At 38.3% G+C, this 19567-nt stretch overlaps 1 protein-coding gene and 1 long non-coding RNA gene across 4 annotated transcripts in view; one reads left to right on the top strand and one right to left on the bottom strand.

The window, feature by feature from the left end:
* Positions 1-19567, top strand: part of PTAR1 (protein prenyltransferase alpha subunit repeat containing 1) — a 50844-nt gene that overhangs the window by 21813 nt on the left and 9464 nt on the right. For 2 of the 3 annotated variants that reach the window (XM_058695740.1, XM_058695741.1), the window contains exons 4-6: positions 6728-6832; positions 9118-9331; positions 17721-18025. In XM_058695740.1, coding sequence (XP_058551723.1) covers positions 6728-6832; positions 9118-9331; positions 17721-18025 — 624 coding nt within the window. The remainder of the gene's footprint in view (positions 1-6727; positions 6833-9117; positions 9332-17720; positions 18026-19567) is intronic. The other variant, XM_058695742.1, reaches the window with a different exon arrangement.
* LOC131492094 (uncharacterized) overlaps positions 325-19567 on the bottom strand; it is a 57493-nt gene continuing 38250 nt past the window's right edge. The window contains exons 3-5 of the long non-coding RNA XR_009251846.1: positions 14848-14928; positions 9642-9725; positions 325-1534 (exon numbers count right to left, since the gene is read on the bottom strand). This is a non-coding gene — a long non-coding RNA (uncharacterized LOC131492094). The remainder of the gene's footprint in view (positions 1535-9641; positions 9726-14847; positions 14929-19567) is intronic.

Below are 19567 nucleotides of genomic sequence, written 5' to 3' on the forward strand. Positions count from 1 at the left end.
CGTAGAAAGCACTGGGACACTACAGGTTTCTAGTGCTGCACAATCCAGTATAGTGGCCACAAGCCACGTGTGGCCCTTGAAAGGCGACTCATCTCAGTTGACATGTGCTGTAAGTGTAAACTACGCATCAGATTCCAAAGACTCAGTACCCCCAAAGGTAAAATATCTTGTTAGTAATTTTTAGATTGAATTACATGTTGAAATTATATTTGGGGCATATTGAGTTAAATAAAATACATTGCTTTATACTTGTTTGTAAGGTAGCTGTTAGAAAAGCTGAAATTACATACAGGGCTCACATTGGTGACTCACATATTTCTGTTGGGCACTGCTGTCCTAGACTGCGTGATGAGGAATCCGTAAGGGAGACTTCTAGGAAGGAGCTATAAACTCACAACTGAGAGCTTTCTTATGGATAGGGACCACGTCTTTTTTTTTCCCCCCCTTTCTTTCCCTACCATCGAGTACTCTAGTGCCTGGCACATAATCAGCCTGGCACTGAAAATAATTAAATTGAGTGAAAAAGAAATGAAGGTAATAGAGAAGTGGGAGTACCGTTTTCCCTCGTGCTCTCAGTTCATCATTATCACAGAGGACTTGCAAATCCTTCAACCAGAAAAGATTGTTACTAGCACAGTGTACAAACATACACACGTACATAGACATGTACACACACACATATATAATTTATTGTATATTTTATAGGGAAGTTCAGTTCAGGAGAAAGAACCTGGTCTTAACATACATGGATCTTGGTCCTTTTTCATTAATTAACTAGCAGTTGACTTTAGAGGCAAACACTGTTAACTTCACAACAGTTTTAGTTTCTATATCTGTGAAATAAAAGATTTGAGCTAGGTAATTTTTTTATGATTCTTTTCAAGCTGTTTTCGATTTTTGCATGGTCTGGTTTTTGGGAAATTCGCTCCATAAATGTGACTTCAATGATATTCACAGCAATCACTTTTGAAAGTTATTCTAGTAAGATGATCAGAGAAGTTTTGTGCTAAAGGAATAAAAAGGAAACCTTTATTCTTTAAAAAAAAGTCCATTTGTGGGTGTGTGTTCTAGTAAGTCTTAATTTGTATCAGTAAGGCTGACATAAAGACATAGGATCATGAGTACATTTTCTGCAAAAACAACCAGCTTTGGAAAGTAAATTGATCTAACCTTGTAAGGTCTCTTGCAGATCAAATACTTAACACTCTGTTTAATTGTTGGTGTATTTCTTGTGCAGTAACTCTGGGAAGCATTGAGTGATTTTGACTGTATGTTAGAAACCGCTAAAACATGGTATTAATACATCAGCATTTCATTTTATAGGTATTGTGGCCTCAGGGGGGGAAAAAAACGCAAGAATAAGTTTTTGAGCTGATTTCCTGTGATTACAGTGAGTGATGGATATAGTTTAAAAATCCAGCCAGTTGCAGAAAAAAAATGAATGGTACTTTTTTTGCTTTGAAATTCAGCAAAGTACTTCATGAAGGAGCTTGACTTCATAACAGTGTCCTATTTTTTCCATCATTCCGTGAACCTACATAGAGTAATAAGCAGAACATCTTTGAGCAAAGATAAATAACAAAATAGCTGACACCAAGTTCCCGTGATCGTGTCCTTTACTCATAGCCTATTGAGTTAAACTGGGGATTTTATTTTATGCAGATTAGATGTTTGCTTCCAATCTGAGTTCCAAGACCTTGAGTCTAAGTTACCAATTTTCCCCTAGCTTCAGTTGTCTCTTCTGTAAAATTGAGATGATAGTAGGTTGTGCCGTATGGAATTGTTTTTATAAATCAAAAACGATTAAACTTAAGCATCCAGATCCTGGTTTCTAACACCCTTCTCTAAAAAAAGGAAACAGGCTTCTTGAAGAAATGTCTCATTCTAAGAGCAGGGCAGGAAATATATAAGATGAGTGTGGAATATCTCAAAGAGCCAGAAAGTAAGGAAGTGCTCAAAGAGGAAAATGATGGGAATATGTCAGGGGTTTCTATAGCCAAAGCTTGAACACCTGAGCAATAACATACCCCTGGATTGTACCCTGAAGTGTAAAATGGGTGTTCATAGTGACTCAGTGACATAAATAATTGACTAAGCAAGCAAAAAGTAGACAGATCTCCCGTATGGAAGGATTCCAAGTAATTTATCCAGGCGATCCCCTCAGGGAGCTGGAGTACAACTCCCCTACTCCTTAAGTGGAATTTCTTTCCAAAAAGCACAGTGGAGAAACCCAACATGTACCATCTTACCGAGGTCATCAAGGTCAGCATCAGCTGGGACAAGTCATGATGTTTTGTGCCCTGGGAAATGATGCGATAAAGATGGCACTTTGTGGTCGCTTCCTCCTCAAAACCCTGGTCTAACCGTAAGAAAAGTTTCATACAAAATACCTCATTAGGGCTTATAAAGACTGTCAAGGTTTATCTGAGGAGCCTGAGGAGACATAACCAAACGTAATGTGATGTTCTGGCCAGGGTGCTGGACTAGATAAAGGACATTTGGTAAAAATGAAGGAATTCTCAATAAAGTATGGACTTCCAATAGTAATTTACTGATGGTGGTTCATCAGTTATGACAAATGTACTATAATATATTAATAAAGGAAACTGGGTACAGGGTATACAAGAATTCTCTGTACTATCCTTAGGACTTTTCTGTAAATTTAAAAAAATTGTAAGATTGAAAATTTATTTAAGACTTTTTTTTCTAAGTGATCTCTACACCCAACATGGGGCTTGAACTTATAACCATGAAATCAAGAGTCACATGCTCTACCCAGCCAGGTGTCCCAAAAGTTTATTTAAAAAAAGAAATAAAATTAAGAAATAAATTCTTAAAAAAAAAAGAAACTGCCTGGGTGGCTCAGTTGGTTAAGCGTCCAACTCTTGATTTTGGCTCAGGTCATGATCTCGCAGTTTGTGAGTTCGAGCCCCACATCAGGCTCTGTGCTAACAGTGCTGAGCCTGCTTGGGATTCTCTCTCTCTCTCTCTCTCTCTCTCTCTCTCTCTCTCTCTCTCTCAAAATAAATAAAGTTAAAAAAATGTTTTTTTATTTTTTTTTTTTTTATTTTTTTTTTTTAAATTTTTTTTTTTCAACGTTTTTTATTTATTTTTGGGACAGAGAGAGACATAGCATGAACGGGGGAGGGGCAGAGAGAGAGGGAGACACAGAACCGGAAACAGGCTCCAGGCTCCGAGCCATCAGCCCAGAGCCTGACGCGGGGCTCGAACTCACGGACCGCGAGATCGTGACCTGGCTGAAGTCGGACGCTTAACCGACTGCGCCACCCAGGCGCCCCAAAAAAATGTTTTTTTAAAAAATAATAAAGACAAACCCCCTAAAAAACCCCAAAACAATTGGGTATCGGCAATTTCATATGGTTCTACATAATACAGGATTGTTTTGAGGATTAAATTAGATAATATATGTAAGTCACTTAACACAGTGCTTGATTCAGGGAAAGTGTACAGTAAATGGTAGTTTTTATGAGGATGATTTTTATTATCATCATTATGGTTATTTCAGACAGAATAAAGATATACAATAAAAAAAAAGATGGCATTTGTTTATTCACTCATTACTGTGTGCCATGCACCGAGCTAACCAGTGAAGACTTAGCCATGGACAAGATACACGGCCCCTGGTTTCCTACAAATTAAATCAAGTGACAGCAGAGAGAAACCATAACTAATAACTAGAGATGGAGAGAAGACAGAAAAACTTAAATGAGATAAACTTTGTAGAAATATAAAAGCCCTCGCTTAATTTCATCCCAGTAAGGTTGTGCGTGTAGCACAGCACTGTTCCCATCACCCCCTGCTCTTAATAAAACCACACAGGTAGCCTTTTCCTTTCCAAGGTACTTGTCCCCACATTTATTTGACCTTTGTTTTCTTCCTTCGTCCTCTGTTAGCAGTGTATCACGTAAGGCTTTTAGGATGAATCTCAAAGCCCAGCTTATTCAATATGCCTGAAAATAAAGCCACCTCAAATTTAAGGCAGTACTCCATTTCCTCAATAAGAAAAGTCTAAAAAAAACTTTTTAGGCTAATATCAATATGTAATCTTAAACTATGTGCATGAGATAAGCAAATGTCATACTCTGATAATTTTTAAATTTAGTCACATACCTTTAAAATAGCATGTTATGTAAAGTATTTTAACTTATTAATTCATCATATTCTTACATTTCATCAAACAATTTAATTCAATTTTTTTGTGGTTTATGGACATCAGTGACTTTGTCATCATGAGAGCTATTTTTTCAACTTACTCAGCAGTTTTCCAGAGCACATCAAGTTTACATGTATCTAGCTTGTTTGAGATATAGCACTTTATGAATCCATGTGTGACTAAAATTTTTCTCAAGATAGATTCCTACTTGAATGCTTTTGAGCAGTTGATTTTCTTTTATGATTATGTCTTGGTTCTGTGATAGCTATACCTTAATCAATTACTGTATTTCTTTTTCAAGTGATCTTTAAAATTTTATGACAGTATTTAATGCCTACAGTGTTCAGTCCTGTCCCCAGGAATGTTTATTAAATTGTTATTTAAATTTTGCTTGCTTTCTTATGATTCTATTTGGTGATATTTTATTTATTTTTTTTAATGTTTATTTTTGAGAGAGCGAGAGAGAGAGAGTGTGAGCGGGAGAGGGGCAGAGAGAGAGGAAGACACGGAATCTGAAGCAGGCTCCAGGCTCTGAGCTGTCAGCACAGAACCCAATGCCCGGCTCAAACTCACAAACCATGAGATTATGAGCCCAAATCAGATGGTTAACCGACTGAGCCACCGAGACGCACCTATCTGGTGATCTTTTAAAGCATCCATATATAATATTGGTTGAGGTTATTTCAGGCTGATATAGCTTACCATATATGTTGTTCAAAATAAATTAAGGGAGCACCCCTAATTTTACAAACTTTGTAAAGATTCAGATATAAAGTGACTGCTCTTTTCTGAAGAAAATTTTGATTATTTCCTCATAGACATATATGACAGTCTATGTAGGCAGTTGTAAATAAGGTGAGGTTTAAAATTTAGTCAATGGAAATAAGGCTGCCTACAGTAAATTCTATACCATAGAGTTTGGTGCATCACCTAGAAGGCTTGTCTAAACACAGTGCTTTGTCACTGGCTTTTGAATCAGTGGGTCTGCGATGAGATCTGAGAATCTGCATTTCTCATAAGTTTCAGATGATGGTGATGCTGTAGTTAAGGACCTTACATTGAGAAACACTGTGTTACAAAGAAGTTAAAATTATATAGGAAAATATTTTGCCTCCTTTTACACTATAGGTATGCTGACTTACTGTATGAACGAAACATTACTGATTTCAGAAGAAAGAGGACATAGGACTGCAAAAGTAATTTGCTGTTGCATTAGTCTTTCAGTGACTAATACAGGAGTATTCTGTACTAATACAGAAGTACATAGACTTCCTGTACAATGAAAGCAAAATAGCAAATCCATTTTTTAAAGCATCCATAAACCTCAGTGTCACTTCAAATTATATTCTGAAATGCCTGACCTAAATGGTTATAAAATATAAATATTTGTTATCACTGTTCAGTATTTTCATTAAAAGGGAAATTGTTTCTCTTATCAAATAAAAATGTAGAAAGAGCACATCGCTGTTGGAAAGAAAATGTATTGTGGTAATTAGGAACTAAATTCATCTAAATAGGTGAGGTATACGATCTGGGCTCTGGTCTTCATGGGATTAAATTTCTCTAAAATAAATGAATTACCAACCCTACCACAGGAAGGACTTTTTAAGATTAGTAAATTCTAGTCAGTGACCTAATTGTATTGTAATAGATTCATTGCAAATTAATTGGGAATATAATCAGGACTATCAGAACCTGAGAAGTAGGTTGAGAGCTCTTGCACGACAGTCTCATAACTGCACAGAAGCTCTTCTGTTGGTATTTCAGAAAGCAGCGGTCAGGGTATCAGGGGCCGTGCAGGTATTTCACCCAGTAATAACATCTTCTGGGAACTTATCCCAAACGTAATGTTAGAAACAAAAGAAGTCTTAAACATAACGTTCTGTTTCAGAAATATTTCAGAATAGCAAAAACTTGGAAGCAACCCAAATGTCTAACCAAAGAAGAAAAGGTCATTAAATGATAGCATAGCCAATCAGTGGAAACTATTTGACCGTTTTAAATGTTCACTTTAGAACCGTGGGGTAAGGTAACTCTTAAGCTGTAAAACATAATATAAAATTATATGTTAATTAAATATATATACATATGGGGAAAGACATAAGGGAAAATTGAAAAATAAAAATAGTAATTTTGTTAGGGTAATGTTGAATGAATGATTTTTTCCCTTACATCTTAATCATACTGTGTGTACAATTAACTCCAAGTAGAGCAATTCTTGACTCATATTGGATCTGCCCTACAGATACTGATGTCAGGCCTTGTGAGTTCTGGAAATGAGACAAGCCAGAGAAGCTCTTTGCCCTCTCCAGTTTGGTAATTCAAGTTCCACTACTGATTTAAGAGCTTCTGTTTCAATTTATTAATCCTGCTAACTTTGAGATAATGAGAATATATTCTCGATTACTTTGTGTGATATTTATGAGAGTTTCATGTTTTGTTTTTTTTTCTTTTTCTTGGAAATTCACTTCAGAGTGAGGTTCCATTAATAGCCACGCAGTATGTTTAGATGGAAAGATAAGAGTAACGGTTCTTTTTATTTTTCTTTTACAGAAAAGAGCTGATCCTCTCTGGCACTTTAAATCCAATTAAGGACTTACATCTGGGAAAACTGGCCTTAACTAAATTTCCAAAGAGTCCAGAAACATGGATTCACAGGTGTGGTAACTTTACACTATAGGATTCTTACTTAGGATTCAGAATGGCTGGACAAAACACAGTGTCAGTCAGGGTCACATATTGGTTCCGAGTATGAATTCTTAAGCTGAGTTACCTACTTTTAAATCTATATGCCATCACCTGCTCTCTGTGTGATCTTCAGAAATTCAAGCCTCAGTTTTCTCATTCGTAAAACGGGAATAATAATTACACCTATTTCAGAGTTAATGGTTGGCTTTATATGAGCTAATGTATGTTAACACTGCCACAGTGCCTGGCACATATTAAATACTCAGTCGACTTTAGCTGTTAGTATTAACTCTCTGAGCGGTCATGATAGAGATGGCATTTCCATATTCAACTATAATGAGCAACTCGGGTTGTAGAATCCATTCGGTGTGTTTCTGGTACAGACTGCTGTAGTGATGGCTGTGGTTATTAAAACTAACAAAACAAGGGCAGCTGAGGTGAGTGGTGTATAGGCCACGCTGAAGTTGCTAAGATGATAATCGCAAAGGATATTTTTAGGTTAAAGGCCCGAGGCAGCCAAAATGCACGTAAAAACTCATCTCAACATCCTGGCTCTCTGAAGCATCTTGCTCTTGGGACTCCACAAAACGACTCCATTTTGACTAAAATGGGATGGTGTGGGCTTGCCGGCTGGGGTCAGTGGGGAAATTCTTTATAAAGAAGTCCATTCTCGGGGCACCTGGGTGGCTCAGTCGGTTAAGCCGCCGACTTCAGCTCAGGTCATGATCTCGCGGTCTGTGAGTTCGAGTCTCGCGTCGGGCTCTGTGCTGGCAGCTCAGAGCCTGGAGCCTGTTTCAGATTCTGTGTCTCCCTCTCTCTGACCCTCCCCCATTCATGCTCTGTCTCTCTCTGTCTCAAAAATAAATAAACAAGCAAACAAACAAACAAACAAAAAAAGTCCATTCTCCGTTTACTAAGCCACTTAGAACTTTTCTTAAGTCCTGAGCATTTTTAGGATCTTAGTTCAAGGTATCTTAGCTGTGATCTTGCCTTTGGCTAGCATTGCAAATCAGCTGCTTCCACTGTGGAGTCCATGGTATTTTCTTAGTAGGAATTGGGATAACACTTCAGAGAGGCATATGAGCGTGTGTATAGAGGTTTGGAAAGGGGTGATGGCAGGGGAAGTGCATTATTGTACCAATTTATAGGTTTATCTAATATTTTATAAAACAGGCTTTTGTTGTTAAGTAAAAAGCTTCTGTTTGAAAATGACAAAATGAATTTTTATACTCAATTTCTAGTAACCTTTGGGTTGGAAAATTTTGTCTATAAGAATGCTTCTTATTGAGAAAATATTTGTAAAAACTAAAGACATTAGGTGGTTAGACATGCTTTTTTAGACATGCTTTTTTAGTGCTTTTCATTTAAATGTATGCTAATGAAAATCTTAAATAGACAAGGGGAAAATCTGTGGATAAAGACATTTTAAAATCTCCTTGATGGTTTAGCTAATTATATTGTATTTGTGTCTTTCCACATTTTCTGCTATAATAAAGAAATTCTGCTTAATGAAAGCAGTCATAATGCAGTTTCTTATTTGCAAACAAATACACATAGGGTGAGGCATGTACATATAATTAAAGATGTGAACCATGACTCCTCTTCTAGGATTTACCAGCCATTAATTAATATCCCTTCCAGGACCACCACCACCACAACCCGGTACACACACATGCGCGTGCACGCGTGCGCACACACACACACACACACACACACCCCTTGTCTTTGCATTTCCTGGCCAATTGGACTTTTTTGAGTTGTTATATTGGAACTAGGCAATCTCTTTTTGACACATTTTAATGCTTTAGAAAGGTTTCTCTCTCTGACCTTTCTTCCTCATCCTCTCTATCCATGGTGCTGAAGCTAATTATATCTTTAAAAATTTTTTTTACTGTTTTATTTATTTTTGAGACAGAGAGACAGAGTACGAGCAGGGGAGCAGCAGAGAGAGAGGGAGACACAGGATCTGAAGCAGGCTCCAGGCTCTGAACTGTCAGCATAGAGCCCAGTGTGGGGCTTGAACTCATGAACCACAAGACCATGATCTGAGCTGAAGTCAGATGCTCAGCTGACTGAGCCACCCAGGCACCCCAATATATCTTTAAAAACAAATACAACAAAGTAATCCCACTGCCGCAAAATTGGGCTCATAGATAGGCATTGCACAAATGGAAATTAAGATCAAAGAAAACTGGCTGTTTTCCTCTCTGATTTATGTTCTTTCGTCGTTCTCATTCCCACATGTACCTTAACAGGCGATGGGTGCTACAACAGCTAATTCAGGAAACCTCCTTGCCTTCCTTTGTGACAAAAGGAAACTTGGGAACAATTCCTGCAGAAAGGACACAGAGACTAATACGAGAAGAGATGGAGGTCTGTGGTGAAGCAGCAGGGAGATACCCAAGCAACTATAATGCCTGGTCCCATCGCATCTGGGTTCTGCAGCATCTGGCCAAGCTGGACGTCAAGGTAAGGCTGTTCCTCCAGTCTCCCTACGCACATTCCCTGTCTGCCCTTTAAATCTTCTGATAGCAGTTCCTCCTCAGAGGAACTTTTAAGGAAGAAAGTAGAGGAACTAATGGCCCAGCAGCCTGGGAAGGATCTAGCAGCTGATACCTCCAGGGAAGCCGTGGCAATTCAAAAAGTTTACATTCCTCACCAGTGCAGTTTGGCACTCTTCTGGTTAGTACGTTGGTAGAACTAACACAAGTTTAAGCAGCAAAGAAGACGGAGCATAATTCATTTTGCCCTGAAACAGGAAGAGATTATTAAGCCTTACAGAATTGGACCGGTTCTTTCTTGGTGGTCTTCCGTTCTGCGACTTGATGTGCTGAACCAGCTGGCTGCCTGTTCACCTTCTCTCCTGGGGAGGGAAAAGAAGATCTCACCTGGTGTTCCCAAACTTGGCTGAGTCTGTCAGTCACTTTAGGATTTCTGAGTCTCACCCCAGGCCTACGAAAATTGGGGAAAGGACAGGATTTAAGATCAGTATTTTTCACGGGCTCAGGGAGCTTTCTGGATGCAGAGCCGGGTTGGAAGCTGTCATAGCCTAAACCTTTCAGTTTAGAAATGAGGAGATGGAAGTTTCCAGAGAATTTTAATGACTTAGGCTTGGCCGTGGTTATATGACTTATTATTCATCAGACTGAGACCAGCTATCCTTTTGCTCCATCATACATATGACAGCTGCTATTTTTCTTCGCTTCTTATGTTTTAGTGCCATAAGAATCCACGGTACTCCTCTGAAAGCTTCCCAGGCTTGAGACACCTTAAAGGGGTCAAAATACCTCGTGTGGTGCTTTGAGATTAATAGAGAAGCATTCTATAATTTTGCTTACCACCCCCTCCTACATCTCCCTTCTTAGGTTCCTGCTCCCCTCTCTGTATCCTAACCAGAGATTCCTCCAAGATTTTTTTTAAATTCCAAGGGAATTTTAAACCAACAGTTCTGGAAAAGTAACCCCTCCCTTCCGGTTTATATTGGCTTTGTGTTTCAGAGGGGGTGTCCCTTAATGTTATTGGAGTAGAAAGAGCACAAAGACAGATTCATACTGACCTGGCTTCAGATTTTGGCCCTACTAGCCCTGTGTGGAAAGTGAGGCTTTAACGTTTCATCTGTGAAATACCAGCTCAACTGCCTTCCTCAGTGGATTGTGAGAATTACTGGAGTTTGTGCATGTGAAGTACTGGGCACCTAATAGAGGCTCACTGAATTTTAGTTCCTTTCTTTGTTCCCCACAGATAGAAAGTTTAGGTGAAACTGGCTACCAGTTTGCTAGATGAACTCAGTGTAATTTATTCATGAAAAAGTACTGAAACTCTTTCATTCCCAGACGCCGGCCTATATGCTGGGTGTAGCATGATGACAAAGGGAGTGCTCTCAACAAATTGAAAATCTGGTTGAGGAGACAGATATCAGCAATTACAACATGGTCTGACACTTGCCGGAGCCGAAGGAAGCACGGGGTGTGATGGGAGCCCAGAAACAGCTTCTCATCCGGGCTGGGCTCGTTGGAAACAGCTAAGGCTGTGGCCCTGCCAGGGGTCTGGTGGGGTGTGGGAGTTCTGGGTCCTTATGGAGTCTGGTCATCCGAGCTCCACAGCTTGGTAGTGCGTAGGGGGTGGGGAGGGGCACAGGGAGTGTTGAAGATAAAGGAAAAGGCAGAGTCCAGGTGAGCCGAGAGGTCTTTGGAAACTTTCCTACCTTGATGTGGACTTTTTTTTTTTTTTTTTTTTTTAATTTTTTTTTTTTTAACGTTTATTTATTTTTGAGACAGAGAGAGACACAGCATGAACAGGGGAGGGTCAGAGAGAGAGGGAGACACAGAATCTGAAACAGGCTCCAGGCTCTGAGCTGTTAGCACAGAGCCCGACGCGGGGCTTGAACTCACGGACCGCAAGATCATGACCTGAGCCGAAGTCGGACGCTTAACCGACTGAGCCACCCAGGCGCCCCTGATGTGGACCTTTTAAAGTGGCATTCCCATAAAGTCAGGAACACGGGGCCGAGGGGAAATTCTTGGTTTCTTGACACTTTTCAGATGTTAAAGATGAGAACTCATGAGCGGTGTGTTGACTCAGCTGCCTGGGTCCAGTCCGAGGCTCACCTGGACTGTCCACCTGCTGTGCCCTGCCCTTGACCTCGGTGCTCTTCCTGTCACCACTGCTGCTGCAGTGCTCTCTGGGGGCTGGATTTACAAAATCCCCTTTCTGCACTTAGAAACCACTGGGCCCTGCTAGGAGATCATGCCCTACTACGCTTTGTCTATTAGAGAAAGTAATCACAGAGGAATCACTGGTACCTGTCAATGAGCTGGCATCTTTTTACATAGACAATTGAAAATACTATTTTTTAAAGTGCTGGTATCCAGCATTGATAAGGGTGTGAAAACAAGCATTGTAGAAACAGGTGTGATCTTACTGAAGGGTAACATGGCAGCATTTACAGACTTTACCCAAAAAGAGGCATGTTCCTTGTGATCTAGCACTTCTGCCTAAAGACGTAATGGGAGACGAGGTTAGGTGGTGTCATGATCAAAGGCTCCACTCGGTGGTCACGCAGACCCAACTTAAATCCTGACTCTGCCACCGAGTTGGCTTGTGGCCCTGGGGGAGTTTCTTTGCCTCACTAACCTTCAGTTTCCTCATCTGTAAAATGGGCATGATGGTAATCCCTACCTCATCAAGTGTTGTGAATTAAATGGGAGAATCCACATAAAGTGGCTCTCACAAGGGCTCGTACTAAGTGTTGGGTAAACACTGGCTATTATATAAAATATGAACATTTGGTATATAAAAATACTGTTTATCATAGTGAAAAACTAGGACAGTCTAACCCTCCAATAATGACAGATTAGTTACATTGAATTATATCACAAATTGGAATATTTTGTTGGTACTAAAAGTTATATTTTGGAAGATAATCTAAAGAAAAATGCTCACTATAGGATAAGGATCTAAACTAAATATGAGATGGTCCTAATATAATTTTTAAATATATTGTTAGCATTGAATGAGATTTTGAAGTGTTTGGAATACTGCTTGGCATGTTGTAACTGCTCAACCTTTATATATATCCTCCTTTGTGTTTTCTGTTACAAGCATGTATACATTTGCTGCTCAGAAAAAAAAAGAATAAAGAATTGTGAACAGTGCTAGGGTGGAATTATGAGATTTTCATTTTCTATTTTCTATTCTGATTGTGTGTTCTAAGTGGATTTAAGCAAATTTTAAAATAGTCTCATTTGTGACTGTGGGGTGAGAGGAAAGATCACGGTTCGCCAGTTTATCACTCCTAGCCACTTGAAAGTTGATACCTTGTGTCACCTGAGAAAGCACATAGGGTCATCTCTGCAAAAAAGATACACAGATGGCCAATAAAGACATGAAAAGATGTTCAACGTCTTAGCCATGAGGGAAAAGCAAATGAAAACCAACTAGCATGGCTAAAATGAAAAACAGCAGTTACAAGTGTTGGCACGGATGTGGAGAAATTGGAGCCCTTATACGTTGCTGGTAGGAATGTTAAATGGTGCAGCCACTGTGGGAAACAGTTTGGCATGTCTTCAAAAAATTAAACCTAGAATTACCATATATGACCCTGCAGTTCCACTCTTAGGTACTTGTATATACCCCAAAGAACCAAAAACATGTTCATACCAAAACTTATTACAGCAACGTTTATAACAGCATTATTCATAATAGCCCCAAAAAGGTAACAACTCAAATGTTAGATAACCGACGAGTAGATAAATGCAATGTGGTGTATCCATCCATACAATGGAATATTATGCAGCCATAAAAAAGAAGCAAAGTCCTGATACATGCCATAACATGGATGAACCTTAAAAACATTGCTGACTGAAAGAAGCCAGATTAGGAAGGCCACATGCCCTATAATCCCATTTATATGACATTCAGAATAGGCAGAGCAGATTAGTGGGTGCCAGAGACTGGGGGGAATGGAGATTTAGGGGACTCCTAATAGGAATGGAAGTTGTTATGAAAGTGATGAAAATGTTCTGAAATTAGACAGCAGTGATGACTGCACAACTCAATATATACTAAAAACCACCAGTTTATTTTTTAACTTCAGAAATTGGTTCTTAAAGTACATTAGAAAGAATAAATCTTCAAGAATAGCTAAGAAATTGTTGAAAAAAATGAAAATGAGGAACAGTGTATACTAGTATCTATCTAAATGTTTATAAAAAGAGAGTAATCATGGTACTACTCAGTAATTAACACACTAATGGAAAATATAAGGCCCAGAAGCAAATCCCAATACATAATGTGTACAAATTTCATTGAAATATGGAATTTCACATAACTGGAAAAAGGATTCTTTGTTCAATCTGTGATGATGATTAAGACTGACCTTTTAGCAAATACTTGTCAGGTTTTAATATCATATACCAAACTGAACTCTAAATGAAATAAAAACTTACCTGAAGGAAAAAAACGGAATTAAAAAAATCAGTTGCAGTAACATAGTAAGAAAGATATTTTTTAAAAACAGAAAGATATTTATAACATAGGGACCTAATACCTTTATAAAGATCTCTTAAAGACTTGTAAGAAAAATTAAGGACTATCACAAATAGTAAATTAGGCAGTTATATAAAAAAGAGAGAATTAGGCAAAATAGGCAGTTTGCATAAGAAGACACAGGAAGAAGAAGAGAATAAAATAAATATCTAGCCTTAATGGTAAAAGGAAATGCAAATTAAAATGACATGATTTTCCACTTATTAAATTAGTGACTATTAAAGTACTAGTAAGGAATTTAAGAAATATTTAACATGTTCTTCCAGTAGGAATATAAATTACACAGCCCCTCTGGAGGGCACTTTGACAATATATATGAAGAACTTTAAAAAATGTTTCTCACTGTTCCAGTAAATATACTTCTAGAAATTTCTCCTAAGTAAATAAGTTGTGCACATAGACTTTATATATATGTGTGTTCAAAAGAGTGTTACTTATACAAGAGTGGAAACAAAATGAGCGAATGGTTAAATTGTGATAATCTTTAGGATGAAATATCATGCAAAAGTTTAAAATTATAGAGTAATATTTAATGACATGGTATATGTATATAATTTAGTGGAATGAAATCAGAATAAAAGAGTATCCCAAGTCTGTGTTAAAAATAAACTGCGCACATGCATGCATAGAGAAAAGCTGAAAGACTGGTGATAGGCCAGAATGTTAAGAGTAGTTTTCTCTGGCCAATAAGGTGATGAATGATTCTTTTGCTTTTTTTGTATTCTGTATTTTTGAAATGTTCTAGAATGATGATTTTGTGTCACTCATAATCAGAAAATAACCACATGTATTTTTAAAAATTTATAGGGCAGATAGCTTATATATATATATATATATATATATATACACATATATATTTATAAATATATATATTTATATATATGTATATTTATACACACACACACACACATTTTTTATTTTAATTTTAGGATTGTTACCTATTATCCTTCTGGGTCATAGCCCTGCTACTGTGGTTTTCCTGTAGCTATTTATTCACTCATTCATTTTTATAAGGAGTGCTGAAAAAGAATAGTAATATGTAAATTACACCATCTATAGGTCATTGATTCTGTCAGTATCTTACATTTAAGCCATATCTCTATGCAGTGTCTTTAAGATCATTTTTTTTTTTTTTTGTAACATTCATTTTTGAAAGACAGAGACACGGTGCGAATGGGAAAGGGGCAGAGAGAGAGGGAGACACAGAATTTGAAGCAGGCTCTAGGCTCCAAGCTGTCAGCACAGAGCCCGATGCAGGGCTCAAACTCATGGACTACAAGATCATGACCTGAGCCAAAGTCGGCCCTTTAACCGACTGAGCCACTCAGGCGCCCCAAGATCACTTTAAAAGTAATGGCTGTCGCTTTAAAAAGTCATTGCTTATATCTCTCAACCTTTTTATTCTAGTAAAAAAAAAATGCCCTGAAATTCCTGTTAAAGTTTCTTTTCTAGTTTAGTATGCCTCTTAAATATATCAAGGGAAAAGAACACAGTGAATTTTTCTCCTAAAAAGTCTGTTAAAAAATTTTTTTTTAATTTTTTTAATGTTTTGGTTTTGAGAGAGAGAGCACACATGCAAGTGGGGGAGGGGCAGAGAGAGAAGGAGACAAAAAATCTGAAGCAGGCTCCAGGCCATCAGCACAGAGCCCGACATGGGGCTCGAACCCATGAACCGTGAGATTATGACTTGAGCCGAAGTCGGACGCTTAACTGACTGAGCCACCCAGGCCCCCCAAAAAGTCTGAGAAATATCTTTAAAGGAATTAAATTGATACTGTTGAAAATCTTTCATGTCTGTGCTATTTTTTGTCTCAAAATTACAAAAAAAATTAAAATTTTTGTGTATAGAAATATGCAGTAAGAAATAATCTAAAGGTGGGGCGCCTGGATGGCTCACTTGGGAGAGCATGGGTCTCTTGACCTTGAGGTCCTGAGTTCAAGCCCTACACTGAGCACAGAGCTTACTAAAAACAAAACAAACTCAGGGGCGCCTGGGTGGCGCAGTCGGTTGAGCGTCCGACTTCAGCCAGGTCACGATCTCGCGGTCCGTGAGTTCGAGCCCCGCGTCAGGCTCTGGGCTGATGGCTCGGAGCCTGGAGCCTGTTTCCGATTCTGTGTCTCCCTCTCTCTCTGCCCCTCCCCCGTTCATGCTCTGTCTCTCTCTGTCCCGAAAATAAATAAAAAAAAAAAAAAAAAAAAGAAATAATCTAAAGGTTTTTCACATTATGTAAATTCCTTTTAAACATGTTTCGTACTCTTCAATCAATATTAAGAAGCCCTACCAAAATTAGAAATCTGATGTATTGTAGCCTAAATGTTCTGCAGGTTAATTCTTCAAAAATGTAACTAACCTTAAGGTTAGTATGTATTTTTCTAAGGTAGAAGTTTATCTGGTGCTATTTTGTGCACTATTTTAATCAAATGAACAGTCTTGTTTTCCATTTCTCAGAGATTCACCAGTTCTGGAAACAAACTTATTTGGCTTCAAATAAACTCTTTAGAACTTAAAGGAGATGTTTAAAACATTTCACGGATATAAATCTGCTGTCCTAGCTGGGAGTAATCTTGCCCCTCTGTACTGGTCACTTAATTCCTTAAATTGTTCACTTATAAAATACTTAGATGTCCACTCTGAGGCCACTGGGTATAGAATGATGGAAACAGCAATTAGGAGTGACAATATTTCAAACAACTTTTAGAGTTTAGTGAGGATGAAAAGATGTACAGTAAGTTCTGTAATATATATGAGAGAACACACAGAAACTGTGGAGGTTCAGAAGAGGGAGAAATTTCCTCTAGGGAAGAAAGGGCATGTGAGAAATGGAGAGGTGATCTTGGTGCAGGAGAAGGAGTTTACCTGGGGCCCTTGACGAGCAGGTGAAGGAGGAGCCCTTTGGCTTTGTGCGGTAGCTGCCATTCACTGCTGAAAAGTCTATGTCTTTTTTCTTGAGCTGATCTGAAAATCCTCTGATGGAATGTGGCACGCCCTCAATATGGCTTTCACTGATCAAAATCCACTTGCGTTTGCTACTTGTACAAGACAGTGCCAAATAATTTATTTTTTCATAACTGCTGGCTTTTCTTTTTATCATTCCATTCGAAATTGCTTAGTTTGCAGGATTGATAATACGCAGGCTTTAACAATTCACTGCTGAATTTTGTTTCATCTACTTAACAAAATCATTTATCATTGATACGAATTGAGTTTGACATGAACAGTGAAGATTATGAGCTCTTGGAAATTTCTATTTTTCATGCATCATGTTTTTTGCACTAAGCCCTTAGAATTAGGTAGTGAACAAAACTGACATGCTCTGTGCCCTCATGGCACTTAGATAGTGAAGAACAAATCACTACCTTGAGTCGATTGTTCAATAAATACTAAGTTAAATATTCTGGTGTTGGTTAAATGTTAAAGTTTACCTCAAAGTAACCTCTGAATTTATATTTTCTCTTCAACATCAGCATTCTTGTAAATAATCACCCTAATGTTCATCATTATTCTAGAATTTGGCTTTTCTGTGGGTGTGCCAATCAGAATGTGATTGATCAAGGTCCAGGGAAAGAATGACAAGTCTTAAATTCTGTGGTGTATATAAAAAAATCTCTTATTTATCAGGGAAAGGGGGAAACTAGCCTTCACTGAGCTTCCACTAAGTGACAGCACTGTGTTGGACATTGTATACAAAGTATTGGTAGAAACAATTGTTACCAGAAAAACAAGGAACAAATCAAAGAAATCCAAGGCGTTAATGGAGAAGAAAAGCCTTTGGCTATTCCACTTCTCACTTCCCTTTTTTCTTCCTACAAGATTCTTCTTGATGAACTGTCTTCTACTAAACACTGGGCATCCATGCACGTTTCAGACCACAGTGGATTTCACTACCGCCAGTTTTTGTTAAAGTCTTTGATTAGCCAAACTGTGATAGATGGTTCTGTATTGGAGCAAAACCCTCTGAGAAGTGAGCCAGCTCTGGTTCTTGCAAAACATGAAGCAGCAGCAGCTTCAACAGAGGAAGCAAGGATAAATCTTCCCCATCTTCTCGAAGAAGAAGTTGAATTCAGCACTGATCTTATTGATTCCTACCCAGGACATGAGACCCTTTGGTGCCACAGGTAAGAGAAGGGAAAAATCCGCTTTCTGCATGAAACCACATGTCTTCCTGAGAGCTGTAGAAGGTCCTACATCGTAGGCCTGCCTTCTGGAGTAAATATGGTAATCTGATGGTAGAGCTTTGCCTGAGTTCAGAGGAGTTTTCGTTACCACATCCTCATGATCTTCAATAAGAAGTTCCTCATGCAGATCTTTGTCTAATGCTTAGATGGTGGCATTCAACCTTGACTGTGCAACAGCTGTGTTACTTCCAAACTGAAAACAAAAGTTTCTAGACTCCCTCCTTGGAGATCCTGATACTTGTAGCATGTGTGGGGTGGAAGACTGCCATCTAGTCTTCAAAAACACAATGCAAAGAAACTTAGCAGGTACATTCTGATGCAGAGTGGGGTGTAGACCATTGATCAGACTGTTGATTGGACCTTGAGAATAGTTAAGCTTATTGAAGGTCTGCAAATTAACATTCCTTAAATAATAAACTCTTGACACTGGTTGGGGTTTTTTTGTTTTTGTTTTTTGGTTTTTTTTTTTAAAGTAAGGTGTACTTTGGGAGCAGGGCAGAATTATTAGGAAGGAGTGAAAGAGGATTAGCAACCTCATAACCTGAGTTCTGAGTACATTTGACAGCCAAGTAACTTTCATGTTGGAAGGAAGTCCAGGTATGGGAACCCCCTGATTGGTTCTTTTTTGAAGCATCTCTGTCTCTATAAATGCGGATTCTGCTTCAGGCTATAGGATTCTATTTGTAGACGAAGGACTTGCTGTGCCAAGCAGGAGATAGGCGTTTTACATATTTGTATGTTTTTAAACTTGTTGAGATTTGCCGCCTTTTGAGGAGACATGTTCAGCTGCTCCTCCATGCTAAGTACATTTAGAAGATGGGAGACCATCTACCCTCTTTGGCACCTTCCTAAATTTCCTTTTCTCATACTAAAGAGACACTCTTACTCCACATTTTCTAGAGACAAGATAGATACTAACCTCCATATCATTGGGGTGTTACAGATTTTTTGTTGCTATTTTATATTTAGGTACATCAGTAGCAAGGTTGAGAAAATTTTAAAATTATATTTGTGTTGAAGAGATAGCTAGATTAACAGAGTAGAAGCTTTGTATAAAAATTATTTGAAGTTTGGGGTGGGGCATGGGGAAAAGAGACAGTTGGGATGGCCTGGATGTTATACAGGCCAGTTTTCTACTACTGAGCCATTGCCCTTAGGCACCTTATCTGTCCTTTGAGTTTTATCCTCTATAAAATGGGTAAATTATATGCTCCCTGTCTACTCCAGAATATGCTGGGGAAATGGACAGAATTAACTTTTCAGAGCTTAGAGTTGCTAATATGAATAATGAGATATCCCTGCTGCAGGGATATTTAATGAGACTATAGTTATAGTGACAGATTTCAGGGAAAGTTAAGTTGGTTTTTAGATAATAAGACCTGTTCTTATTAAAGGAAATAAAGGAAATTAACAGAAGTTAATTCACTTCTGTTTTAGGATATCAGTGAAGTTAATTTTTGGTTCTGTTTTTTGTTGTTGTTG

Source organism: Neofelis nebulosa, chromosome 12 (assembly GCF_028018385.1).
Source record: "Neofelis nebulosa isolate mNeoNeb1 chromosome 12, mNeoNeb1.pri, whole genome shotgun sequence".
Taxonomy (NCBI): Eukaryota; Metazoa; Chordata; class Mammalia; order Carnivora; family Felidae; genus Neofelis; species Neofelis nebulosa.